The 27,531-nt window shown below is 41.6% G+C and overlaps 2 protein-coding genes across 2 annotated transcripts in view; one reads left to right on the top strand and one right to left on the bottom strand.

Moving 5' to 3' along the window:
- Positions 1–5,196, top strand: part of CKMT1A (creatine kinase, mitochondrial 1A) — a 22,987-nt gene extending 17,791 nt beyond the window's left edge. Inside the window, exon 9 of the mRNA XM_018566908.1 lies at positions 5,070–5,196. Within this exon, the coding sequence (XP_018422410.1) occupies positions 5,070–5,196 (127 nt within the window). The remainder of the gene's footprint in view (positions 1–5,069) is intronic.
- A 2,914-nt stretch (positions 5,197–8,110) lies between these two features.
- The window catches only part of STRC (stereocilin), a 40,490-nt gene continuing 21,069 nt past the window's right edge, over positions 8,111–27,531 (bottom strand). The window contains exons 16-28 of the mRNA XM_018566907.1: positions 26,899–27,022; positions 26,725–26,816; positions 25,309–25,444; positions 23,979–24,178; positions 23,203–23,293; positions 21,940–22,114; positions 20,511–20,680; positions 20,091–20,246; positions 19,778–19,920; positions 19,547–19,695; positions 18,411–18,508; positions 8,335–8,482; positions 8,111–8,187 (exon numbers count right to left, since the gene is read on the bottom strand). Of these exons, the coding sequence (XP_018422409.1) occupies positions 8,111–8,187; positions 8,335–8,482; positions 18,411–18,508; positions 19,547–19,695; positions 19,778–19,920; positions 20,091–20,246; positions 20,511–20,680; positions 21,940–22,114; positions 23,203–23,293; positions 23,979–24,178; positions 25,309–25,444; positions 26,725–26,816; positions 26,899–27,022 (1,759 nt within the window). The remainder of the gene's footprint in view (positions 8,188–8,334; positions 8,483–18,410; positions 18,509–19,546; positions 19,696–19,777; positions 19,921–20,090; positions 20,247–20,510; positions 20,681–21,939; positions 22,115–23,202; positions 23,294–23,978; positions 24,179–25,308; positions 25,445–26,724; positions 26,817–26,898; positions 27,023–27,531) is intronic.

The raw sequence follows: 27,531 nt of genomic DNA, 5'->3' as shown, positions 1-27,531 counted from the left end.
CTGATTGCATTGATTAATATTGGTCAACAAGGAAGTGAGAGGAAGTCGTTTTTGGTGACAGTGATTACCAGGACATATAGAGAGGGTGAATTCACCTAGTTATACCTCACTACTTTTTTCAATAAAAAAAAGCTTTGGCTATATATACACTTTAACTTAAAACATCTACCTAATCCATATAGATGTACTTGAATGGAAAATTGGTATTAAATTGACTTAGGGAAGCTATAGAGGACTAAGCATACCTATACTTATAGTGTCTTATAGTGTCACCTTCAGGTCACAATGGACGGAACAGGAGTCGGGGCCCGGGGACGGAACAGGAGTCGGGGCCCGGCGACCACAGAGGCGCTGACAGGTAAGAGATCTCAGACCCTGCAGAGCCCACTGTAGAGAGTCTATGGTGGGCTCTGCAGGGTCACTCTCCGCTGGGGCTCTGCAAGTGGCATAACTAGCAATCATGGGGCCCCATACAAAATTTTGCTATGGGGCCCTGTGATTTCTAGTTACGCCCCTCATAGGGGCTTAAGGTTTACATACACCTGGAAGTGCACCTGTGTCCAGATTGTGGGGATTAAATTATTTACATATTCTTAAGAAGCAGAATTTATAATAAGCGATTCCTAACCTTATATATCTTGTGCTGTGAATTATTTAATTCTCAAAGGTCACAAAAAAACTATAAAAAGCGGATTTTAACTATTTTTGAACAGCTAAAAGTGACCTGCTATGTGTTTACATTAGATGTGTTTACATTAGAGGGTTGGCAGGCTGCTGAGATTCTGCTGCAATAGAAAGTAATAAGGGGAAAAAAGGATTTCAGTGCCTCTGTTGTGGAATTTGAATATGCATTTCTCTAAATGCCTATAGCTTCAGAGGTTTGTTTTAAAGTGCTTTAGATGCTACTGTAACTTTTTTAGTGTGCATAGTCTGGACACAGATTCACTTACAGGGTTATTCAGAAAAGGGTGAAGAGTTTGGAGAAGGCAGGAGAAGTGAACAATCTAGGACAACATAGCTGAACTGGAAAGTGAGCTGAATTGGAGAACTTTTCCAAATCCGCTATGTTGTCTTAGATTGTTCACTTCTCCTGCCTTCCCCAAACTCTTCACCCTTTTCTGAATAACCCTGTTAAAGTTTATGATTTCATAAGAATCTAAACCAGTACATTCATTTGTTATGGAAACTTGTATGCAGAGATACAGCGGATCAGAAATGATCCACATCAATGACTCAACAATGAGTGAGTAAACTATTGCACTTCACAGTGTAGACTGCTAGTTGACTAGCTTTGGTCACTTAACAAGAGACCATTATAAAGGGTTTGTGTTTTCATTTACTCTAACATGTACAGTATTTACCACACCTTTCTGTTCTTTCTAGAATATATTTATTTTGTTAAAAAACACTTTGGATCCTAAAGGATATTTTAACTAAATTCCCTATGATTAAATATAAGCCACCAATAGTTTTGAACTGAATAACTGTAGTAATACCAGACATGTGATACCAGAGATATTTTAGAAAAGGTTAAAAAGGTTAGAAACTTTTGCCATGTTAGTCATCACTGTTAAAGTGGCACCAAGCTCAGGAGTTAAATCTTAAAAATGCATTAAAGTATATTAACAAAAATATATCTTATTTGTGTATCACTCCCTGTGTGTGTTGTAAAGTAGCCACCACTCCAAGGAGACTTCGGTCATGGATTACAATCTCATGTTTAGTTTACTAATTTGTATTGCGATTGTAGTCCATCACAGGAGGGAGCTTGTAGTGGTGGCTACTTTACAACACACACAGGGACCATACGGAACAAAAGTAGCCACCCTTCATTAGAAAGGACAGTGACTGCACCAATTCAGAGATGATTTGAGGATCTACAGTCGAGTGATACACAAATTAGATACATTTTTGTTAATATATAAGGTACTTTAGGGCATTTGTAAGATTTAACTCATGAGTTTAGTGTCACTTTAAAGTGATAATATTTATTGGCCAATTCCATAGAATCATATGCCTACACACAACAGGGCCCTATAGGACTAGTAAATTCATCTTTTTGAGAATAAGGTCTCCTCTGACCTAAAGGTCACTAGTCTGTGCCAAAGCATTAACAATGAAGGGTCACAGATGTTTCCTAAAGAATAATTCTCCCTCGTCAGGCTTCCCTCACAGCGGGGACTCTATGAGTTCTTTTAATGTGTTGGCTTCAGTCTGTCGAAGAGATGTAGCCAGGCCCAGGAATGGTAGCCACAAAAGCTGCTTATGCAGTGACACAAAAAGCAAGCCAGTTCCTCTCAGACGTGAGGTAATGTGAGCAAAGATTCTAAACATCCTTTTTTCCCACTTGAGTTATGTACTTGAGGGATGTATGAAGCTAAGTGCTTCTCTAGCTGGGAGATTATCAATAAAATGAATGTGTGGGCTGTGTGCTTAGGCTAGACCTGCTTCTAGAATATATAATTATAAGAAGTCAAATTTGTTTTCAATTAGCATCTAAACCTGGAACATCTCAACCTTAAAATATCATCTCATCTCAATCCTAAAATAAAATATAAAAATAGACTATAGGAATGTTTTCTCATTTAGACTTATAATTTAGAATGGGTTGAAAAGGAGGTGAATAAACCTATTTAGAAATACAAAATAAGATTTAATAACCTTATTTAAAAGTGTGAAGATATGTGCAGCAACCCATAATAACCAATCAGATTTGATATTTTAACAGAACAATGAAAGAAAATTGCTTATTGGTTGCTACAGTTTACTCCTAAAACACTATAGGGCTGACAATTACATTTCAGGACAAACCCGTTTATCTCCTAACTGTATCAGAACCAATCAATGTCCTGCCATACAGAAGTATCCATTTTATATTGTACAGTGCTATTGACTCCTTTCATGAATAATAGAAGGGTCATTTCACAAAGCTGTCTGAGGCTATTTTATTAGCATTTGTTATTTTACCTCACAGTAGGGATCAATGACAAAACGTTATCACATGTCTTTACCTTTCACCAGCTTCATAGAAATATCACATTGGCTAGAACACAAAAAGGACACCTCCTTTCTTCAGTGTAATACTATGCTGTATTTTACTATTCAGCTGAAAGGTACAGCTATGGGGGCAAGATTCGCTCCTAGTTACGCTAACCTTTTTATGGGATATTGGGAGGAACAATTTATCTGGACTAATAATCCTTTTGGATCTAAATTAGTACTTTATGCCAGATATATTAACGATATAATTATGATTTGGGATGGCACACAGGAGGAGTTTTCTGGATTCCTAGAGCACTGCAAAATGAACCCGTTTAAACTAGAATTTACACATGTCATCGATGCCACAAGCTTGATATTTTTAGACTTAGAGTTAGGCACGGATCAAATAGGCCGAGTAATCTCGAAGACACATTTTAAACCCACAGCAGGAAATTCATTCTTGCATGCTAAGAGCAACCACCATCCTAGATGGGTTTCTAATGTACCTGATGGCCAATTCGGCCGATTGAGACGCACGTGCACTTTGGAGTCGGATTATAAGACTTTAGGGACAGAGCTAACTAAAAAATGTATAGAAAAGGGCTATGATGTCCTTTGATAAGCACTCCAGACCTATGCCTAAGAGTAAAAGAAAACATAGAGATGATTACAAATTGAGCTTCTGCACACAATATAACGATGGAGCTTTCCATATTTCTAAAATCTTAAAGAAGCACTGGAGTGTCTTGGAAGAGGACACTATTTAAAAAAATTCTCTCCCAAGACGCCCGAATGTAATTTTTAAAAAGCTCAAAGACCTTCGTAGCGTTCTGGCCCCCAACAAACTAAAATCCATTAATATGTCTCATGGAATTAAAGGCCTATTCGGTCAGGTAGGATGTTTCAGGTGTAATGTAGCTAATTGTGGGGCTTGCCCCTTTTTCTGGCATAGAAAAAAAGAAGTGTCCAACTCATCAGGCAAGAGTTATCCCATCAAAAATGTCATCAACTGTGCTACACAGTATGTTATCTATGGTATTCTCTGCCCGTGTGGGAAATTGTATCTAGGACGCACATCTAGAACCTTGAGAACTAGATTTGGTGAGCATAAAAGGAAGATTTTGAAAAAGGCTGACGACCATTCTGTCCCCAGACATTTTCTAAAATCACACAAATCTGACCCATCAGGTTTGAGGGTATTTGGCATTGAGGCTATTCCAGAAAATATAGATGAGGGGATTAGATTCAAGAGGCTGTGCCAGAGGGAGGCTTTTTGGATCTACTCCCTCAATAGTTTCCAGCCCAATGGTCTCAATGAGGGACTCAAAATAGCTTCTTCATTATAATTCCTTAAGAAAGCCTCAATTATCGCTAGACGACCTAGCAGCCTATATGGCCAAACATTTCCCACACTCTAATTCCATTGCAGCTCCTCCCCCCCTTTTTCATGCAAACAAGTTTGCCTCTAGTGTCATCTTCATGTAAACAGTATCCATTTATGACAAATCCTATGTTCCCCTAGGACAAATAACAATTAAGAGAGATCTTCCTTGTCCACATCTAGTTGGAAACCTTACAATTTTACTCATGCTTTTACTCATGTTTTAATTCATATTTTCATCCATTTTTTCATATTTCTCATTTGGCGGCTTGCATTTTATATAGTTTGAGCCTGTGACTTATAGGTCATAGTCCTGAGAGTTGAATATTATCTCATTGGCACACTGTGATCTCATTCAACATTACTTTGTTTTTCCCATTTTTTTGTTATCTTTTTGTCATTCATGCATATATCCTTCATTGTGATTTTATGAGCACTCAGCTGCCAATTATGTTTTTTATATTGATCACTAATCTAGCTACTTGCTATAAGAGTAATTAACGCACTTTTTTATATATATATATATATATATTTTTAATATCATGTTCCAATATTTCTTGTATTTTTAGCAGACTTTAGCATATTTATGTCTAGGTCCTTAGTCCCACACATACAGCTTTTGATATTCTACAGTTCCATTCTGTATATACAAGTCCAGAGCCCGGAGTTATGCTTCACTTGTCTCTCATTCCCCGTTCTCACACAGCAAATTCATGCTGGCTGGCTCGATCGTTCTGTCTGCTGATTGGACGGCGAGCACAGTGTGTGAGAGTGTCAGGGCCGGACATCACCAAGAGGCCGCCGATTGGCTCTTCGGCGTTCCACCCACTTGAGTGGAGTCAGCCGCAAGAATGGATGTATTCAGTTATGACAATCTGCCGCCGCCCACATGGGCGGGTCCTTATACCTTAGAGCTTTGCTCATTGGTCTGCATCAAACACACCTTCCTTTATAAAGCTGTATGAGTGAGGCAATGGTTATGTTCTGACGAAGGGGGCCCCGGAAACGCGTCATCAAAGGAGTCCCGTGCTGACACACAGGCATCTGTGCAGCCGTTTTACAGATATTGCTTAAGCTTGTTTTCTAAGCTTTCATTGATCTACGTTTGTGAGTATGTTTTTACCCTGCTCTTTTTATTCGTGTTATTAAAAAACCTTCTAAACTAGGGTGGGCGCCCTCCTCTTTTCCCTTTTCCCATAGTGTTGCAGCTTCCCAAGCTGAAGTGGGGCAGCACCCCTAGTCAACCTCGATTGCACCAATTTCCTCTGTTGGTCAACTTTAGCGCTTTTGGATTTGTTTCACTGGCTGTATTTTACCATATTATAAGTTAATTTAAAGTGGACATTTACCCCATTTCAATCCCATCAGCATACTGCTCTGCATGATCATATGAAATCATCTTACATTCATTAGTTAAACAAACATATATTTATTTTACTCACTATGTCTTTTTTTCCACTTCCTGGTCCACTTTGGCACAAATGATGTAATGTGCCCAAGTGTTGCATCCTGGGAAGGCTACAACAGCAGAGCATTGCTGGAAATCTCATCTGTAATCTCATGAGATCTCAGAGACAGTAATTTTCCTCCCCTGAGGTGATCAGCATGGTTACATGTTCTAGTCATATGTGCCAGCGTTCCAGGAAAGCCATATTAGTCTGCCCTTAGTTAAAATGGCCACTGTGAGAATGATGGCGTAGAAGAGAAAAATAAGGTACGCAAATGATAAAAATCCTGCAATTATATAGAAGTGTGTGTTTGTAGATTGTCATTACAAAACAAATTAACCTTTGGAGTGCAGGGGCAGTTCCACTGCAAAGGTTCATTTTCATTCTGCTGTTTTGGTCTAGGGTCTAAAATAAAAAAAACACAGCCCCACTTCAAGGATTAACTTTTATTCTGCCTGCAGTTAAAATGTATGCAAAAATCAATTCACAAAAGATTATTGCACAGGTTATCTTTCACTCAAATATCACATATTTTTTACTGGTTTATATTGTGAAGCTCTATTAAGTGCCCATGTCTGGTATTTACAACCACCTCTGCTATTTACCAGATTTACTCAAAAAAGGAGCATTTGAGGTGGCGGTAAATACAAATTTATAAGAAACAGAAACTTCCCATATATAAATCGTTATTTAATGCAACAAATTACCAGTCCCACAGCTCAGCTATGCAATATTTATGTTTTGTGAATTAAATATTTCATGAGAAAATTCTAGTGATGTAAATCATATATATTGGTAATTTGACCCTATTAATTTCCCCATCAAAATATTAAATTCACAAAAATAAATATTGTATAAATGTGAAACAACTTTTATGTCACTCAAAATGAATATTTAAAACCTGACTGCAGCAAAAACGTATTTTTTTGCTGTAGAGAAGATCTAGAACCTCTCTCAGGAATGTGTTGTGACCCCATTTTGGAATAAATGAGGTAAAGGGGACAGTAACAGTAATACAAATCTCACAGATGTTCTAATCTTCTCCTCACTCTGCTACAGAATATGATATTTATTGATGTCACTTTCATGCTCCTCCAACCCCCTTTAAGCAAGAAGGGAACCAAAAGGTGGGCACGGACAACTATAAAAAGTTGAGTTTATGTAGATACCAGCAGCACACAATACAGAGTTGTGACCCGCAGAGGCACCCCCAGGCTGGGTATCACCTGGAGCGGCCGCCGAGTATACCCACTGGGACATCATCACACACGCGCGTAATGACATCATGCACGCTTAACTGCCGGGGCCATCTTGGTGATGGACGCCGGTAGAGAGAGGAGGGGATGTTCATCTGGCGGAATAAGGAATGCTGCCGAGTCCCCTCCTCTCTAGTGCAGCTGTCAGGCCCTTGGTCCATGACCTAGTGCCCGACTTTTCAGAGGGGGTGACACCAATTTGACTGCCAGTCATTTTGGTGTCAGCCCCTCTGTTGGTGTCACATCCCTCGCACTCTGCTTGTGACGCCACTGGTGACCACTAGTAAGAGAGTTGCTCATAGTGACTGCAGCGGATGGTGCTGTGCAAAATCTCAGGTATTTAAAGATAAGTCAGCAGGAGATAAGTCACATAGGTCAATAAGCCAATGTTTCAGGGCCACCCAGGGTCCCTTCCTCAAGGCAATACATTGACGCCGTGTCACCTTGAGGAAGGGACCCTGCATGCACCTGAAACATTGGCTTATTGACCGAAGTTCTATGAGGTGTCAATGTCTGTAATTTACATCTCCCTGTGGTATTTACCTCCACCTGATGGCTATCTTCAACTACAAAAACCTGACAGATGGTCTAACCTTTCCCCCATGTCTAAACTTTAAAAAAAAACTTTGTGGATTAACTTTAGATATTAAAAGTTTCCATTGTTCATGACTTATTTTCTGCTCTTCTTAATGTGTACTTAAAGAAGAACTCCAGGAAAAAACTTTTATTAACCCTTGCAGTGGGGCTACCCCCATACTGCAAGGGATAACTGCTCCTTTTTGTCTAGGTGACAAACAAAAAAATAAAAGTTATACTCACCTAAACCTCAGATTGTGATCTTCCATCTTGTATCACTTACTGAATGAACCCCATGATATTTTCCCTTGACGGTTATTTTTATAAGAATGGAAAACCCTCAGAAAAGGAAGTCATATATATTTTTCAGCGGTATGATTTTATTAAAAATCCAAGTGGGATTTATAAGCAATGTTTTACAAAAACATTTTCTAATCAGCCAATCAACTAGGCTGGAATACTGGAGCTCAGAGAAGGAATGGGAGCAGCGCCATGACATGAATAGCAGGATTCCAGACAACAATTGATCCCAGGTTGTTCTCTCCTGTGGAAAAGAAAAACATACATCTGTAAAGACACTGCACTTAGTTATTCTGTAGATTTGGGGCCATACATTTTTACCAGACCAAGAACAACTTAGAACCAGAGTCAGCCTTATGTACCACAATATAGAAGTAAAATGGTACTTTACCGCGAGGGTCCTGGTGATCATTCCCTTCATACTGAGCGCTAGAGATGGCCTGACGTTGCTGGTTGCTGAGATGCTCATACTGCTCAGGAGTGACTGCCATGGCCTGATCACTGGTGAAGGAGGAGAGCTGAGCTGGGCTGAAGACAACCTGTGAAGACAACCATCTTATTATAGCGTATAGTCTCAATTCAATGAATATAGGAAAGAAAATAGTATTTATGAGGGTATAACTATAAATCACAGGGCCCCCCATAAATGGAAGGTGATCTTTACTAGTGATGGGCTGCCTGTTTGAATCGAACATAAGTTTGATTCGAACGTAGGCTGTTCGAACGTGCGCCGAACTTTGCGGGATGTTCGCAGTCTGTTCGACCGCGGAACATCCCACATCGCACTGCGCCCTCTGAAACTGTCATTGGCTACAGTCTTGCACCTGACCACAGGTCAGGTGCAAGTCTGTGCCAATCAAGGCTCAGTACACATTTGGAGCCATGACTGGGCAAAGTCATGATGACTTTACCCAATCATGGCTCACAGCTAAGTCCCTGCAGGACACTACAGTATATAAGGCAGCTGACACCGCGGCCCTATGTAGTGTGTTGCAGGAGTTAAACAGATAGAGTTCTATTGAGTTAGTGATAGCAGATTTATTGAGAGTTATAGCAAAGTTATAGAGAGTGATAGCAGAGTTATAGCAGAGTTACAGAGAGTTATAGCAGAGTTATAGAGCGTTATAGCAGAGTTATAAAAGAGTTATAGAGAGTTATAGCAGAGTTATAGAGAGTTATAGAGAGTTATAGCAGAGTTATAGAGTTATAGCAGAGTTATAAAAGAGTTATAGAGAGTTATAGCAGAGTTATAGAGAGTTATAGCAGAGTTATATTTATAGAGAGTGATAGCAGAGTTATAGCAGAGTTACAGAGAGTTATAGCAGAGTTATAGAGCGTTATAGCAGAGTTATAAAAGAGTTATAGAGAGTTATAGCAGAGTTATAGAGAGTTATAGAGAGTTATAGCAGAGTTATAGAGTTATAGCAGAGTTATAAAAGAGTTATAGAGAGTTATAGCAGAGTTATAGAGAGTTATAGCAGAGTTATAGAGAGTTATAGCAGAGTTATAGAGAGTTATAGCAGAGTTAGTTATATATAACGGAAAATTGTATACTTACCTTCGGTACCTTGGGTGGTTCATACACCAGAGCATAACTGCCATATCAATTGAATTAGAAAGAGCAGCTGAAAGAACTGCTACTTCAGCCCCAAATCTAACATCCAGCTTATAGTGTCGCATAAATGTGTTCGGCGTGTTCCAGCTTGCCGCTCTGCAGATGATATCCACCGGCACCCTGGCATAGGTTGCCCAGGAAGCAGCCATCGCCCTTGTGGAATGAGCCTTTAGGTCATGGGGAGGGGAAAGACCTGCGACCCTGTACGCCAACGAAATGGCCTTCACTATCCATGATGAAAGAATCCTCGGAGAGGCCGCACAAACCCTTCTTTGAGCCGCTTGGAAAAATGAACAAATTCTTGTCCTTCCTAAAAGACGCGGTCCTTTGCAAGTACGTGGAAAGATTTTCCACCAGGTCCAACTTCTTCCACTGCAAGTCATCCACCTCCGAGATTTCCGAGGTAGGAAATGTGGAGAGCTCAATCTCCCAATTCACATGGAAACTAGACGACACCTTCGGAAGGAATGACGGTACCGGCCTCAGCAGGATACTGTTAGGAAGTTGAACTAAGAACGGCTCCTCCATGGACAGAGCGTGCAACTCTGAAACCCTCCGCGCTGAAGCAATGGCCAGCAAGAATGTCATCCTCAGTGTAAGATGCCACTGAGAGCAGGATTGGACAGGATCAAACGGCCCCTGAAGAAGGCTTTTTAGCACCAACGGGAGATCCCATTTAGGAAAGAACACTTTTCGAGGTGGACGAATCTTCCCTACTGCCTTTAGGAACTGCACTATCAAAGGATCAGCCGACCACTTCCTTCCTGTCATGGCTGTAAGTGCTGACACGTGTACCTTCAGGGTGTTGAAGGCTAACCCCCCATCTAATCCCTGCTGCAGGAATTCCAAGATCCTGCCCACTGGAGGATCCGAAGGTTCGAAACCATGTTTCTTTGCCATATCGATAAATCTGGTCCACACTCGGGAATATGTTGTGTTAGTCGAACCCTTCCTAGCCTGCAGGAGGGTCTGAATCACTGACTCCGAGATCCGCAAGCCCTCTAACCGATGCCTTTCAGCCTCAAGGCCATAAGATGTAAGCGGCCAGGCTCGCGTGGCAGAATCCTCCCTGTTCCAGAAGATCTGAGTTCATCGGGAGAGGGAGTGGGTCGAGTATCTTCATCTGCCACAACAGCGGGAACCAAGGACGTCTTGGCCAAAACGGAAGTATCGCAATTGCGTCTACTTGCTCCCTCTGAATCTTGAGAAGTACCCTCAGGATCATGCAAAACGGTGGAAAGACGTACACTAAGTGGAAGTCCCACCTTTGCGCCAGTGCATCCTGCGCTAGCGCCCTGTGGTCGTATGGGCGAGAGAAGAATCTTGGAAGCCTGCGGGTTTCCGCCGTGGCCATAAGATCGATGTCCATTAGACCCCACAGATCAAAAATCGGAGTCAGAACAGAATGGCTCAGGGCCCATTCGTTGTGGTCTAGCAGCCTCCGACTCAGTGCCTCCGCCTCGATATTCTCGGACCCCGGAAGGTAACAAGCCGTCAGGTCCTGAAGGTTGTTCTCCACCCACAGAAAGATCTGGGATGAAATCTTCAGCAGCTGCCAGCTCCTGGTGCCCCCTTGATTGGAAACATAGGCCACCACAGTTTTGTTGTCCGACATTACCTTGACAGGCCGCTGCCGAAGGATAGGGGCGAATGCTACTAGGGCCTCCCGAATTGCCGCCAATTCCAGAAGATTGGAACTTGCCGGGACTTGCCCCACCCATGGAGCTTGCACTGTGTGCTGCCCGCACACTGCTCCCCAGCCTTTGCAGCTGGCCTCGGTAGTGACAATCAGCCAGTCCACTTCTCCCAGAGGCTTGCCGGGTGAAAGGTTGGAAGCATCTGTCCACCAGGCTAGAGACAGGCGAACTGCCGGGGGGAGACGAATCTGCTGGGGAAGGGACAAGGGATCCCGAACTGCTGGGGGAAGATGAATCTGCTGGGTAAGGGACAAGTGATCCCACTGATCCAAAAAATTCGCCTGGAACCGCCTTTTGTGCCATCTCGCCCAAGGTACCACCGGTACCATCAACTCCAGGAGGCCTAAAAAACTCATAGCCTGCCTTGCCGAAAGTTGCGGAGTTCGTCTGAGTGCCCGGGCTTGTTCCTGGACCCGTGAAATTTTCCTCCGGGGAAGAAAAACTCTCAAAATTGAAGTGTCGAACCGAATTCCTAGGTATTTGAGACTCTGGGATGGGATCAAAGAACTTTTCTCTGTGTTTACCAGCCATCCAAATTTCGCCAGGGAATGGAGCACCTGATCTCGATGTCTGCAAGCTTGACTGGCGGAGGAGGCGAGAAGTAGTAGGTCGTCCAGATAATGATAAATCTGGATTCCTGATATTCGCAGAAGGGCTATGTGGGCCGACAGAACTTTGGAAAAGCTCCTTGGGGCCGTGGGCAGGCCAAAAGGAAGGCAGCGAAATTGGAAGTGACTGTCGCCCACTGCAAAGCGTAGGAAACACTGATGCCCCAAAAATATTGGAACATGCAGGTAGGCATCGGCCAGGTCTATAGAGACCATCCAGTGGCAGGCTTTCACCAAGGCCAGAATGGTACCCAGGGACTCCATCCTGAACAGCAAAGGTTTGACAAACGTGTTCAAGAACTTCAAGTCCAGCACCGGTCGAAACTTTCCCGAAGCTTTCCTCACCAAAAACAAGGGGGAGTACACCCCTAGGCCTCTTTCTGCCACCGGAACCGGAACTATGGCCTGAGAGTGCAGCAATTCGATTATATAGGCCCGCAAACAATTCCATTTCACCTGAGAGGATGGTATTCTTGTCTGGACCAAGACGGACAAGGGAGGTCTTCTTGCAAATTCGATCTGATAACCCCTTTGGATGATGTCCAGGATCCATCTGTCGGGAATGCTGTCCGCCCATACAGCCTTGAAGAGAGAAAGCCTTGCTCCCACCGGACCTGAACGGGCGGGCAAGCTTTCACAAAGTCTTCTCACCCTGCTTGGCCCCCGCTGGGCCCTTTCCTCTTGACGACTTGGAGAAGGAATTCTGACCCGACCTCCAGGAGGGACGAAAAAACTCCTTCCCTGGCCTATAGGATCTTGCATCCTTAAACTTGTCTCGTGAAAAACGACCAGAACGAAACGACTGGCACGGTCTGCGTCTATCCTGGGGCAGTAATCACCCGACACCCATTTTATCGCCTCCTCCAGGGTTTTACCGAAAAGGAGTTTTCCAGAAAACGGAATTAGGCAAAGACTCTGCTTAGATGCCGCATCCGCAGTCCATTGCCTAAGCCACAGGTCTCTTCTTGCTGTCACAGAATGCAACATGGCCCTGGCCTCCAGCTTAATTTGGTCCACCGCTGCCTCCGCCACGAAATCTGCCGCCAACCTCAGATTACCAAACAACAGGGACAATTCGGGAATATCTTCCTCCGGGTTGCATCGTACTTACAAGCGCGACACCCAAGACCGAATAGTGCATGAAACCAAAGTCAAGGAGACTGCTGACTTACATGCCGCACCCGAGACCTGAAAGAGCCTCTTTAAGTCTGACTCCAACCTTCGATCCATGGGGTCACGGAAAGAGACCGAGTCATCCAAGGGCAAAGCAATATGTCTGGCCAAGCGTTGCAAAGCCGCGTCAACCTTGGGAACCAACTCCAAGAGCTCCACGTCACTTGTCTTAAAGGGATAAAGCTTTGCTACCCTATTAGAGAAGGTCTGTCGCCTGTCCGCTCTTGCTCACTCCTCCTCGATAAGTTCCTTAATCTCGAACATAAAGGGAAAAGTAGGCAAATCCCTTTTTAATTCTGGAAAGTACTTCATGAGCTTCTTCGGGGGAGTCGAGGACTGCTCCTCCCACCCAATTGCTTCTTTCCCCGCCTGCACCAGAACTGGCACCTGGGCGAAATCAAATGTATACGCCGGTTCCTCCGGCCCATTGACCGTATCTTCCGCTGAGGATGGATAACCCGTCTGGCCCGATGAGAGCTCCCCCTCCTCCTCTGAGGCACTAGACAACCTTCACCTTGAGGTTATAGGCCTGGAGTGGCTGAACTCCCGCATACTCTGGGAAACGGCCTTTTGAATATAAGAACGCACCTCTTTTACCTCATGGTGCTTATCCTGCGCTACCTCTTTAAGGCAGTCTCTACGGAGCCGTTTGTTGGGCAGTGCTCTTGCGCTGCATGACTAACAGGTATGAGTGGAGGATCGCCCTTGAGCCGGGGTCTCGGGAGGACTCCCGATCCCTGGATGAATTGTCCCTCCTGGGTGAAGAATGAGCGCGGTGATGTTTTTTAAATTTATGCTTCTTAGATGTATGCCCGCTAGGGCGGGTAAACTCCTCCTGGCTATGTGCCTCATCCGAGGGTAAAGCAGGGTCTCTTTGCAGGCTCCTTCCACTGCAATACAAACATCCATAGTTGCAGAAAGCTCTCTTTTTTTTTTTTTAGAATTCAAAAAAAAAAATTCATACCTTTCCATGTTATAGGTGCTCCCCCTGGTGGGCTCAATTGAAATGACACGAAGATTCAAAATGGCAATCTAAGAGCATGGGACAGAGAGAGAGAGAGAGACAGAGAGATCTAACCTCCAGTACAACACCTCAGCCTCCCCCCTTACTCCCTCAGAAGCAGCATAGAAGGACTCACCCAATCCAGGCAGCAGCACTGATCAGCCGAACAGCCAGCACATGCTTCCCCTGCTCTCCCAGTTTCAATTTAAAAGAAAAGACGTTGCTAGGCAACGAGGGATGCCGCTCGACGCTGTAGATGCCCAGGAGAAAACGGCCCGCCCCCTCCTTCCCGGCCGCCAATCGCGGAGGCGCCGGGAATGACGTCAGACGCCGAGGGAGGAGTCAACCCTCGTGCAGCCGTGCCATCGCCGCTCTCCTCACACCGCCGATGCCCTCAGCCGGACACAGGCGCTCTGCTGGCCCACCAGGTACTAGAAATAAGCAGCCCTGTCTGCCATGATCCTGCCCAGCACCATGGGCGCCCACCATAAGGCAGTTTTACTGCCCGACCGGCGGCCATCCGTCCAGGAGAGGCTGAACCTGAACGGGACAATCTCTGACCATTTAAGCCAGACTCTTCCTAATCCCATACACCTTTGATGGCCAATAACTTGCATATAAGCCCTCTTAAAGGGGACCTTCATTTTCCAACGTTCGACCCCCATTGACTTGCATTACGTTCGAGTTCGTATTAGAACTTTTCGGCGTTCGGGTGTTCGAATGCGAACCAAACACGGGGGTGTTCAGCCCATCACAAACCTTTACCAGTTCAGTTCCTGCACATGTATACCCCTTGTGGACCAGAGCAACTTTTTTACATTTCAGCTTTTGACCTATCGAGTCAGTGATAACTTTGTGAATACTTCATATAATGAAATACAGTAAACTCCCCATTATCCGGCATTCAAGCAACCGGCACTCTCAAGCAACTGGCAAAAAAATCAAGGATATTTTTTCTATTTTTTTTTGCTGTTGTGAGATAAAAATGGGGAGACTAAAAAATGTTGTTAGCAACTACATTTATTTAGTTGCTAACTAAATTCATTTTTTACATTTTGCTGACAGCCAGGGGCCAGATTCCTCAGTCAGCAGCAGAATGTAAACAATGGGTTTCAATAGCCAGACTGCTATTGGCTATTTCAAATTGCAATAGCCAATAGCAGGCTGGCTATTGTTCCCAGCTACGGAAATCCACCTGTTGGCTGCGAAAGATAACCGGCAAGTGAATGGGGCTGCGGAGGGAAGGGGGGAGGCGCCACGAGGTGGTTGCTTGAGAGTTACTATTAAGTCTCAATCAAACAGAAACTACAGTTATCTGGCACCAACCGATCCCCATGGGTGCCATATAACTGGAAGTTTACTTAATACATATATTTAATTTATTTATTTATTAGCCAATATTAACTTGCAACAAATATTTTATATTTGAAGTTGAAACAAAATAAAATGTTTTTTTTTCTAGTTTGACCATTATTATATATTCTTCTGTGTTTAAAAAAACATACATTTTGTTTTTATTACAAAGCATAGCAGTCATTTACAAATGAAAAAGGCTTCTTTTTTTTACTTTGCACTTTTTTTTTGTTTTACTAAGGTTTAAATAGGATCACTGGTTATGTGTGTATGTACAGTATGTATGTATTCATTTATTTATTTATGTATTTATTTATTTTTACTTGCAAGGTTGCTTAAAGGGACATCATATCCAGATGAAAAATCACATATCGCCATAGCATTTTCAAATGCTGAAGTGGACTTGTACTCAGATGACAACCCTAAGCTATCCTGAAAATAATGCTCTTTTAAGCGAATATGAAAGATGATTTGAAATAACTGTCCTGTGGCAAATGTTGCTGCCTTCAGCAACCAGTTGTTTGGTCACTTCCGGGAGACGTAAGGAGCTGATTGGCTAATGCTGGCTAAATGTATTTGCAGACACTATGGGGTTGATTTACTAAAGGCAAATAGGCAAATAAGCGTTTCACTTTGCAAAGAAATTTGCACTTTGCAGGGGACGTTTTTTCTTAGTTTAGTGATTAAGGTGATGCTCTGCTGACTTCTATCACCCAATCATGAAAAAATACTCTTTTATTTTCCTTACACATGATTAGGTATTCTTTGCAAAGTGAAATTTCACCACATTCACCAACCTAAGGGGAAGCTTCCCTTGCAAGGTACAAATTACCTTGCAAAGTGAACAGACTATTTGCCTTTAGTAAATCAACCCCTATATGACCAGTGTCATGGCATTGGTCAAGTGCTCTGCAGACAAAGGGAGCCTGATGCATAATTTACATCAGGATAGGTAAGTCCTTCACTGTTCATGAATTCAATGGAGAAGGGCTGTCAAGGTAGCGAGAGGTTGCTATTTGACTGCAGCCCTATTTTGACAATAACTGACATTTCTCTTGATGCTTAATGAATATCTCACACTGAATTCAGCATCTGAAGAATGATGCAACAAAAACGGTCAGGGAGTATTGCCACTTATACCTGCCATGTAGATTTGTTTTCCTTCCTTGACTGGCATGCCATTACATGTAGCACTTAACATGGACCTGAACTCAAAAAGTGAAGGTTTATTATCTTACAGGTGATATCTAGAAGTGTTAATTGAGCTTAAGCAGTACCCTGAAAAATGTCTTTACTTCCACCTGAAAAAGAGCAGTGTGCTTACTATGCCTTGAACCTCGCAGCTGCACCTTTGCAGTGTAAGATCATCTAAGGCACCTCTGCCTGTGACTGCTACTTATGAGTTTTGAAGTGAGGTTTTATAAGATCACCACTGCTTGCTGCACTCTTACACTGCTTTGCTGGAGAGGAAGCTGCACCTGAGGAGCTGCCATGCAAGCATCTCCCTTCTTCTGCTTCACTCATTCTGTGATCTTGATATATGTGCATGTTCTGCTTCTTAATTATTACCCCACCAACCATAAGAAAGGCAGCTGTGATATGAGAAAACAAAGCCTTGTTCCTCTATCGAGATTGCTGCCTCCCCACTGAGGCACAGTGTAGAACAAGGCATGTTAAGTCAATAATGTGAAAAAGATCAGCTGCAGGGAACTTAGAGGCAATACAGGTGACTAGTTATTGCCCTCTTCTTGGTTTTTGGGCAAGACCTCCAAGGTATAAGGTTGCTTTAACAGAAAGGGTAAGGTCCCTAAAATATTTGAGAAATAGTTTAATTCTTTGTGGAATGCTTTGTGCCTGAAGTAACCATTTGTATGCAAATTTCATCTGAGTTTGGGTTGGACTCCTTGTACCTAATGTTGTTTGCTAGTAGGTTGTGGATTCTTCTGTTTCTGTATTGCTGCATCTTATGCTTTGTATTTGAAAATATACAAAAACTTCAAGAATTTACAAAAAAACTAAATTCAGTATGTTCTCAGTAAAACTGGGCTATAGCTTACCTTTAACCACTTCAAGACCAGGTGTTTAGACCCCCTTCCCGGACCAGGCCATTTTTCAGTATTCAGCGCTGCGATACTTTGACTGACGTTTATTCCGTCATGCAACGCTGTACTGAAATGAATTTTATACCATTTTTTGGGGACAGATAGAGCTTTCTTTTGGTGGTCTTTAATCACCACTATGGGTTTTATTTTTTATTATAATTAGGAAAAATTATTGAAAATTTTGAAATAAAAACGTTTTTTGTAACATTATGTTAGGAAACATTTATTATTACCCAGTTTTTTGGTCAAATATAAAAGATCAGGTCACGTCGGTTAAATAGACACCAAACATGTCAAGCTTTAAAATTGCGCGCACCCGCGACATCGCAGAAAACGACGGCAACCAAAATTGGCCATAGGCGACACTTTAAACGTTTTTACCGCTCATCAGTTTAGTGTTATCAGTGATTGATGGACCTAAACTTATTGCTCTCACTGCAACGTTCGCGGCGATATGTAACATGTGCGGCGTAATGGGCGCAATCGTCTTTTTTGCACGTATGCGCCCCGGGGGCTAATATGTGGAAATACTATGAGAAATACTAAAGGCTAATATTGCTGGCGTTCTGAGAATGCTAACTGCTCGTCTGTTTTTGTCTTCACTACTTTCTCAGTCACTAAATTGCAGCATGCATGCAGATTAGAAAGTCTTAAAAATTGAAGGCATTACTAAGGATCTTCATACTTATTCTCAGTGGTGAATCAGGAAAAACTGAAGCCATCGGATCAGCGGAACAGCCAGGCAATTAGCATTTCCAGAAGGTTAGGCCAGCAATGGCAACCTCCAAATCTCTGGAGATTTCATGCAAACTAATAACAGAATTGAAACCTCTCTAATTTTTACAGAAATCATTAGTTAAACAAAAAGGTTACAATTGCCTTTTATTAATATGAATTATTCAGTACATTTACTTACAGCAAACTTTGGTGCTGGAATGAGGGATATTGCGTCAGGCGTTAATCCTTGAATCTGATCTCTTATCAATGAAGATAGCACAATGTCCGGAAGACCAGCTAAAATCGACAAAAGATAACGTTAAAGTGGACCTATCAGTGACTTTGCATGAATGGCATGTTACAATTAGTGATCAGCCTGGATTTGGCCAATTCCAGTCAAAACTATTACTGATACTAGCGCCTATAAAGCACTAAGTCAATGTGGCACTGACAGACATGCATTACAGCATACTCCAATGCACAGTAATGCACTATTGTGCATTGGGTATGTTACATCTGTAAAAATGCTGCATGTCCATTTTTTGGTCTGTTCCTGTGTGGTGGTAGCCCATTCGAAATAAAAGGTCTGCCTTAACGCAATGCACGTTACCTCATGACAACACACAATGTACGTACGCAATGCAACACGTGAACTTCTATGAGTTTTTTGTTTTGTTTTTTGCTTTAAGGAGATTTCCTCTCACTTTCTGCCCTGATGACACCCAATCATACCCTGGCCCAGTGGTGTAATGATAGCCAAAATGATAGCCATAAATTATTATTATAATTTATGATTTCGTGTTTCAAACTTGACCATACCCCGGATGTCATACGGCACTCGTTTGGACAGATTTAGGTGAGTTATTCCTAAGATTTACTAAGAACTACAGGCATACAATATAAAACAACAAATTGCCATGAAAAACAAAGTACCGCTTTGGCATGCTAAAATCCTGCATAATCAGACCGCCAGAGAGGTTAAGCCATGCATCTGTACTTCCAGATTATTGTGCTCCTGCCAATATCTCGCTTCCTGCTTACTTATCTCACTTCCTGCTCTTACTGTGATACAACATCATTCTCATACTGCTACTCGTGTACCGACCCTTGACTGTTGATTTACCAACTACCATTATCGCCTTCCACTTCAAACGTGATACTTTGGCTTCTGACTTTGGCTTAATCACTGACAACGCTTCTCCCTGCTCCTATACTGCTGCCGTCTGCTTGTGTACTGAACCTTGCCTGTTATACCACAAATTTGCCTGCTGCTTAAGCTACTGGACCAGATCACCAGACAAGAGCACTCATATCACACTCATCACAGAGATTCACCTCCGAGTGTTCCAATCTCTGTAAAGATCTCAGGGCCCCATCGGCTCACCACACCAAATGCTGAGTTGGACGTTATTAGATCCACTAAGGTTTCCAGCTGAGGTTCAGAACACTTTAGTTTCAGGGTTCCCACAAATACGGCGGCCTGGCTGCAAGAAACAAATATAAATATCTGTTACAAAGTAATATGGTACATTTCATCAACCAAGATATACATCCGGGTAAACTGACCTGAACTCCTGAATATTCATTCTCCTTAATTCCTTTACTCCCAGACCACATATCAGATGTCCAAGAGCTGTTAGTTCCATCAGATCTAAGTCTAATGCCCCTTTCTTGTGCTCCCTGAGAATGTTGGACACTAAGGTCTTCATCTGTAGATAAAAGCTCAGATTATAAGGATGTTCATTGTCAGTTGAAGAGAAGTCTGATAATTGGAGGAGAATAATAAACAAAAGCACACAATTCTTCATCATAAATTGATCATAAGCAGCCATGATGTTTACAGCACCATAAAACAGTTTTTACTTTTTATATGTCAGACCTGTTTAGGGGTCCAGCTGTTCATTCTGCCCAGAAAAGACACGACTGCCCAATCAGATGTATTCATCTCATTTAAGTATTTTTCATTCATGTGAGTGATAAGTTTTCCCATCTGCAGAATATGCACCAGACTCATACTCTTCACTGGGCCAAACAACTGTAACACAAACACCAATACATGGAGCGATCACTGTATAACATGAGCCCCCCCCCCAATAGTCCAAGGAAAGTAATTTAGGAACATAACTGTGTTCCATTGCTTCAGGTCTAATCTGCCTTTCTGCTTGAAAACGTTAAATGTACTAAATCAGCTTTCTAAATAGTCTTTGTTTCCCTCCTTTGTCCTCTGGTAATGTTCAAATAGTACTCAACATGATTAGCTCAAGGCTTGTAGATAATTAAAATCGGTTGGACATTTTACCTGCTTTATTTTTCCCAGAGCAGTCTTTGCTTGGTCAACTGAAAAATCAGCATCTTCAGTGATTATATTGAGACAGCCTTCAAAATCGGACAGAGACATGCCGCTGATCTGGGCTGCACTCCATGCTGAGGGAAATGTCACTCTCATGTCTGAACAACTAGGAATCGGCTCTGCAGAGATAATCGCAACGACATATTAAAGCAAAAACCTTTCATGCTTCAGAAGAAAATTAAACCCATTTTCCGACCCAGCACCAAACTTTCCCAACCCACCTCAGCTTGTGAGCAACGTTCATACAGTATGTTACAAGTGGCAGTCAGCTGAATTAAAATTAGACATCCTTAAAAAAATCTTTGTAAATAACAGCACATAGAGTTACAAATCACATTTGTCTCCTCAGCAGCTAGTCTATACTGCAGTCCAGCTTTAAAGATGATTGTGTTTTATTTATATCAGACAGATATCTAGTTTTCTTGTTTCTGCCCCTGTGGCTGCTGTGTGTCCCTGTTCCTGCAGCTTCCTGGGATATGTGACTGGGATCTCCCTGGAGGCTACCAGAACAGGACATGTCATTCTTACATAGGCAGTGGGAGTAGGGCCACCAAGATAAAATAAAGAAACAAGAAAGCCCCCTTCCACTGTTTTTTTTCTCTTTCAAAACGTTTTTAGTAAACATTTTAAAGAACAAGTCACAAATGGCTGAGAAATGTTCACATTTCACAAACAGAGTATAAATATTGTACAACCATCTCATAGGTTGAGGAAAAGAATTCCAATGCATCTTAGCTGAGTATGAGATATTTCGAAGCTATGAGAAAACAGGTTTGCTTAATAAATAAAGAAAAAACAGGGAAAATAAACCCCCATCCTAAAACAAACACCTCCGTAGAGGAGAACGAAACAAGTAAAAGATAACGAATTAGAAAAGAATGAGGTTAGAAACACAAAGAGAAGAAAGACAAAAATAACAGGGCAAACCCTTCTCTGATAAAAGGGGGGGGGGGATTTGTAGGGAGCTAAAGTGGACCTGGGTAGTGAAGGTCTATTTTAATATCAAATATGCAGACACTGAGAAGTAGTCTGTGGTTCATACATCTGCAGAGTTCTCCCATAAGATAATTTTACATGGTTTTATGCCTTTGCCCAGTCCATGACGCACAGTAGATTGTATTGTCTAATTTCCATGTCCCCTTATATCATTGTTTCTTTGCCTAATGAGAGTCTTTGTCCATTGAATTGCACTCCAACTGAATTACAGCCTTTGTTTACCTTCAAGTTAAATGCAAGCTACAGATATATTGATCTTTACATGCAAGCATCACACCAGACCAAGCTAAAGCATCTAAATGATGGTAAGATTCTACATAAGCAGAATTAAATGACTGTAAAACCAAAGCTTGGTAGAGGAGCTCATACTTCTGTGCCTTACCTCTGCTGCTGCGATAACCATTTTTAGTCAAGGATGATGCCAAGAGCTTTTTGATGCTCCTTGCTCTGGCCTGAAAGTTAGAATTTTGTTTGGTGCAAATCATTCCAATCTCGCTATCTTCCCATTCTCTCTGACTCTCCAGAAGCCATTCCAAAATGTCTCGTCTCAGCACATCCTAGACACAAGCCAAGGTAAGCATGCAAATCCCAGCTAACAGCTACAAGATTTATTACTCGCTCATTAACAGTAAAACATAGATGTGGAAATGTGTAATATTTTCTTTTTGTATTGTGAGTCAGACACCTTTGTTTACCAGGAATTTACTGTGCATCTAATTAACCCAAAACGAGTGGTCAATATATCGAATGACATTGAACGGACGGTTTACGTAAAAACCCAATTCCAGCCAAAGTTTTTTTTTAAAAGAAAGGGTTGAAACTTTGTGGGTTTTTTTCTCATCTTTGTCCATACTTCTTACTTCCTGAACTAGACAGGATATCCGCAGAATCTCTATATCAAGGACAGCAATAAAATTACTTTTAGTTCACAGGAAAAGGTTAGAATCTCTGTCTGGTGTTTTGTGATGTCAAAGTACCTTTTGGGAGAGTCTCTTCACTTCCCATGTTGTCAAAAGTGCACTTTGCCAAGGTATTCCACATTTAAAAGAAAAAGTTTATACTGCAGTCCAGCTTTAAAGATGATTGTGTTTTATTTATCTATAGGCCATTCCAACTAACTGCTACTGTTCCTTAGGGCATTCTTTATGGAAATACCTCTATAATTAATTCCTGAGAGATAAACCCGGCAGGAATCTTGCTCTCAGCCTCAGATCATGGTTGTCAGTAAATACCCAATGGGGTATATAAAACATTATACAATTGTTCTGCTTTAAAGAAGAATTATCACCAGAAGATAACAATCCTTGTAGAATCTCACAGGGTACCCAGTGCACATAGCACTTGATCATGTTGAGATCCATGCAGTGGTTTAGAATAAAATTACTTTATTTTTCTAATTGTGCTGTGCTCCATTCCAGGCTGAAGACCAATTTATGGGTGTTACTATGGCAGAGCAGCAGCACAGCACTGAGCCCCACCACCTCTGTAAGATGACTGATTTTGTACATTATGAATGAATAATCAGTGTGTTAATGCTTGATCTTTAAATCAGAAGACAAACATGAATATTGAAATCGAGAGGTCCATCTGTAGAGCCTTTAGTTTCAAATGCACTCATCCTGAAAGGACATATTCAATTTCTTACCTTGTGTATAGAACTGAGATTTTCTGGGGAAAGATAAAAAATCAGCCTCCCAATTTGTTCTATGTGTTTGTGAGTCCACTTAGATGGATGTCTAAAGAAAAGTTGATAGGAGATATATATAAAGTCAAAGATCAACTAAATTGATGGATACAATTGAGCCGACTGCTATGAGAAATACCTTCACTTTGTATTAGTCATGATGACACTAATGGGCATATGAGGTTGAATGGCTCACTTTGATCTGCATTTTTTTCCACATTTATAAAGTTTCCTGGCAGCATGTACTGAGGGTAAATGCTAAAATTTTCATATGCAGGGACTCTAATGTGAAGTGATCTAAGAGCAGTGATGAGCCATGTTGGTCTGCCACATCCAACAATCATTGACTGATGATTGATTAATCGCTGATAAAATCAGAGGGGTACAAAACCAATTAGGGCTGACAGTGGTTACATTTGCTAAATTACAAACATACAATTGTTACTGAGACTTGGATTTCCCATGTAAGAATGGGCATTGAAATATATGACAAATGCCTGTAGGCTTAGTGATGTGAGTACAATGGTGAATGAAGGTGTCAAATAGGCTTTATAAATATGGCAATTGGAAAATGCTCCTTTAGGTACCCCAAGCCAAGAAAGCTGCTAAATTGATGATTCACAGCTTTATAAATATTCTTATAAAAATGACTTATTTCGCTGTGCGGCTTCTGTAAGCAACTGTACAATGGGACAGATGAAGCACTTATCTTATACACAAAGTTGTATTTCATATACCCCAGCATGTCATCTTCCACTAGGATCTTCCCCAGATGTCTACTGAATTCCTCAGACACACAGTACATCTTCAGATCATCAAGGTGGAGGAGCAAGTGTTTTCTATGTATGAGAGAAATGTTTTCTTCTCCAATAAAACCAAACAGCGGTCCCAACAAATCCATTTCTTCTGCAGTTATCATTACATTCCCAGGGATTTGCTGAAATAATATTATAATATTTAATTGCTGAAGAAGAAACTCACACTGTGACCAACCAATACTACCATACTAATAAAAAACAACTAAACCTCAGCTGTTAAGGCTAGTTTACCTTCCCTCTGACAAATACACTGAGTGGCCAGATTATTATGACCACCCCATCAGTACTTCGTTGGGCCACGAGATTACTCCACGAGATGACTTCGTTGGGCCGCCTCGTGACTCCACGAGATGTTGAAAGGTGATGCGAGGAATCTGACACTGCACTGTTGCCCTTCTGTTGTCTTGTACCAGTCTTGCCACTCTCCGTTCTGCCCTAACATTGACTAGTCGCTGACGGCCACAATTTGCACGTTCAGACCCAGATTTTCCGCTGACAGTCCAGTCTTTAAACACTTTAACAACAGCTGCTCTTGAACATTTAACGAATTCTGCTGTTTTGCTGATACTCGCTCCATGGCTCAGAGCGCCAACAATCATCCCACGTTCAAAGGCTGTAAATCGCGTTGTTTACCCATATCGTCAGAAACAAATCACTTCTACTGTCGTGGTAAACAACCTGCTTCCCTATTTATAATGGTCTGGCCCTCTAGCAACTTCAGCGCGAAATTATAGCTAATTATAGCTAATTTGTCTACAAACGTCAGGTGGTCATAATAGTCTGGGCACTCAGTGTACAGCAGTGTATACAGTATAAACATTATGGTGCCCATATATGAAAGCTGGGCAGCTATAATTAATGATTTGATCACATGCAAAAGGTTTGTCTGAAAGATCCTGACATTTGACACCCACAGTCACACATCATTTTGAATCTGATCTTGGAGCAGGAACTATAAAGGAAAAAGTGTGCGTTAGCTTTGGCACTCAAAAGGAAATGTAGTTTAATTAATATTAGGTTAAGGGTTAATAAGGGTTAAGATTATGGTTAAGAAGAGTGAAGTAGTACAAAACATCAAACATGCAAAGCCTTTAGCTTTATTAGCCAAAAAAGCTTGTGGCTATATGGCTATAGTTACACCTCCAAAGCCTGCACAAAAGGGTATACTGTCAATGAATACTAAAAGGTAGCCCTGATGGCAGGCTTATATGCATGAATAAAAACTGTCATTGACATTGGCTCCTCTTACCAAAGCATACAGTGCTCTTTGAGCCAATACAGATTTCTTGTAAGTTGGGAGTTCCATGAAAGCTTTGGGATATTTATGAACATATTCCAGGAACAACTTCAGTGATTCATTGGAAAGTCTTTCAATCAGCTTTAACCTGGAAAAAATTAAATAAACTGAAATCATGTTATCCTGATGCATATTGCAGGAGTGACACAGCTACAAAATCCTATTTAAAAACCCATATTCCCGAATTCCAGAATTTGTAATCAAATGTAAACATTGAATAACATCAAGGAAAGAAAACTCATGGCTCTATAGTTTGGAGGTGGGCTTGTTGACATATATTTTATTGCACAGCAACGTATTTGCCACACAATGAACTTAGGATAATACAATATACAATATATATGTAGAGGTTGATTTTAAACAGAATGACACTAACCTTAAAAGAACAATTAATTATAAGAAGTGTTATCTTTACAAGTTGCGTGATTGGCCAGGTTGTAATCCACCAATCTGCTGGAGGATCTATAATAGCTTTAACAACTAATCAGCGTTGTTTCTCTATAAACAATTTGCTTTTACCCTCAAACATACCAGCTGGAAGAGCAAACACATAGCTCGGTACTGCCATGGCGAGAGGGGCACAAGTATGCAAGCTGTCCTTACTGATGCCAGCTAATATGCTCTACAGTACCAAGCAGGTGCTTCAAGGTATCCCCTTAAAGAACTCCAGGAAAAATGTTTATTAACCCTTGCAGTGGGGTTATACTCTCCCCAAACTCAGAGCCAGCCAGCTGTGACAGTGCTCTTTCCTGCCTGGTTCCTACGCTGCAGCATTGGAACATTCCTCAGTATCCTCACATCTATACACTGTGTATAGAACATGATGATTTATGGGATACTTAGACCGCTTAAACATGGCTTGTTTTTATGGGTAATTGCTTTCCGCATACCGTATCATTATTCCTGTTATTCTTCATTAAATATGCCCACAATATCCTGGCTCCAAGATGCCTGTGAACTTTGTAGGTGCAGGGCAGTATTTGGACATCATGCCTTTCTAGGTACAACCGAGAATGACATCTCAATTTTACAAACTCTGCCCCTTGTGTTATGTGATTATTTTAGTAGCATCTCTAGTTACAATTTGCTATTAGAGGGAGCAAATTGACTGCTTTATAGGCAAAGATACTTTTTTTTACCCTAAAGACCACCAAGCAAGAGAAAGGAGAGATGGTTTCATATTTCCTTAACTACAAAGATCCTTTTCACTCCTCTAAACATCTCAATTTCTCACAATTTGCTAATTTTTAGGCTCGGTGTTATCCCATGACCCTGCTACCCCAGGTACTGGCTCAAAAGTGCCTTACTGAAAATACAGTCCTGAATGGGTATGAAATACACATGAATAGAAAAGTTTAAAAAAATTACGGGAGATCAGTAACAAACTCAGGGCCCATCCAGCCTGTGTCTTCCCAGGATAGCTCAGGCCGCTTCTCGATTTCTTCTAAGATACACTTTCTCTAGGGAACATGAATACACATATTTAAAACCTGAAACCACATCAATGACGCAAAACTGTATCAATAACATAATCATTCTTACAAGACTTTTGCGCAGACCACTAGGAATCCCTTGTAGATACTTAACCACGTCTCTGATATCTGAAAGAGAGTTAAGTTGCTGCAGGTTGTCACATTCAATCCCATTAGCCAAAGTCCCAAGGGTCCTATGTACAATAAAAGCAATATGAAAAATGTTATTGTCTTGGTCCATTGTTGACCTCTTCAATCTAGACAAAACATAGCTGAACTATCTTACAGCGTAAGTTAAGGCAAAATAAAAAAAAACTATGTAGTATATCTATGTAATACATGCACATTTGCCCATATTTTATCCTATTTAAGACCCTGCAAGTACTGAAAAAGACCTGTTGATCTGCCAGAAATGCACTCCGCTCCTAAGCCCTGTTGTGGGCTGACAACACGTAGCATTTTTGTGGACTTAGTGGTGTCAGCCCTCCCCACTGTCTTTTGGTAAAGTACTCAGCCACTCCAGCTCGCAAATATCTGCAACATAAAGGCTAATCCAAGATAACAACTAGGAGGCTTAACAGACTCTTCAAGATAATACAGGAAATATAAAGAGGACAAGGGCAGGTTCTGAAGGCTCTGAAGGTTTTTGCACTTACTTTATAAAACAGATCTAACAAAATGCTTCTAATGGTTTAATAAATTG

This window comes from Nanorana parkeri, unplaced genomic scaffold, assembly GCF_000935625.1.
Source record: "Nanorana parkeri isolate BGI_ZX_2015 unplaced genomic scaffold, ASM93562v1 scaffold987, whole genome shotgun sequence".
Classification (NCBI taxonomy): Eukaryota; Metazoa; Chordata; class Amphibia; order Anura; family Dicroglossidae; genus Nanorana; species Nanorana parkeri.
This window is presented reverse-complemented; position numbering and strand designations above follow the sequence as displayed.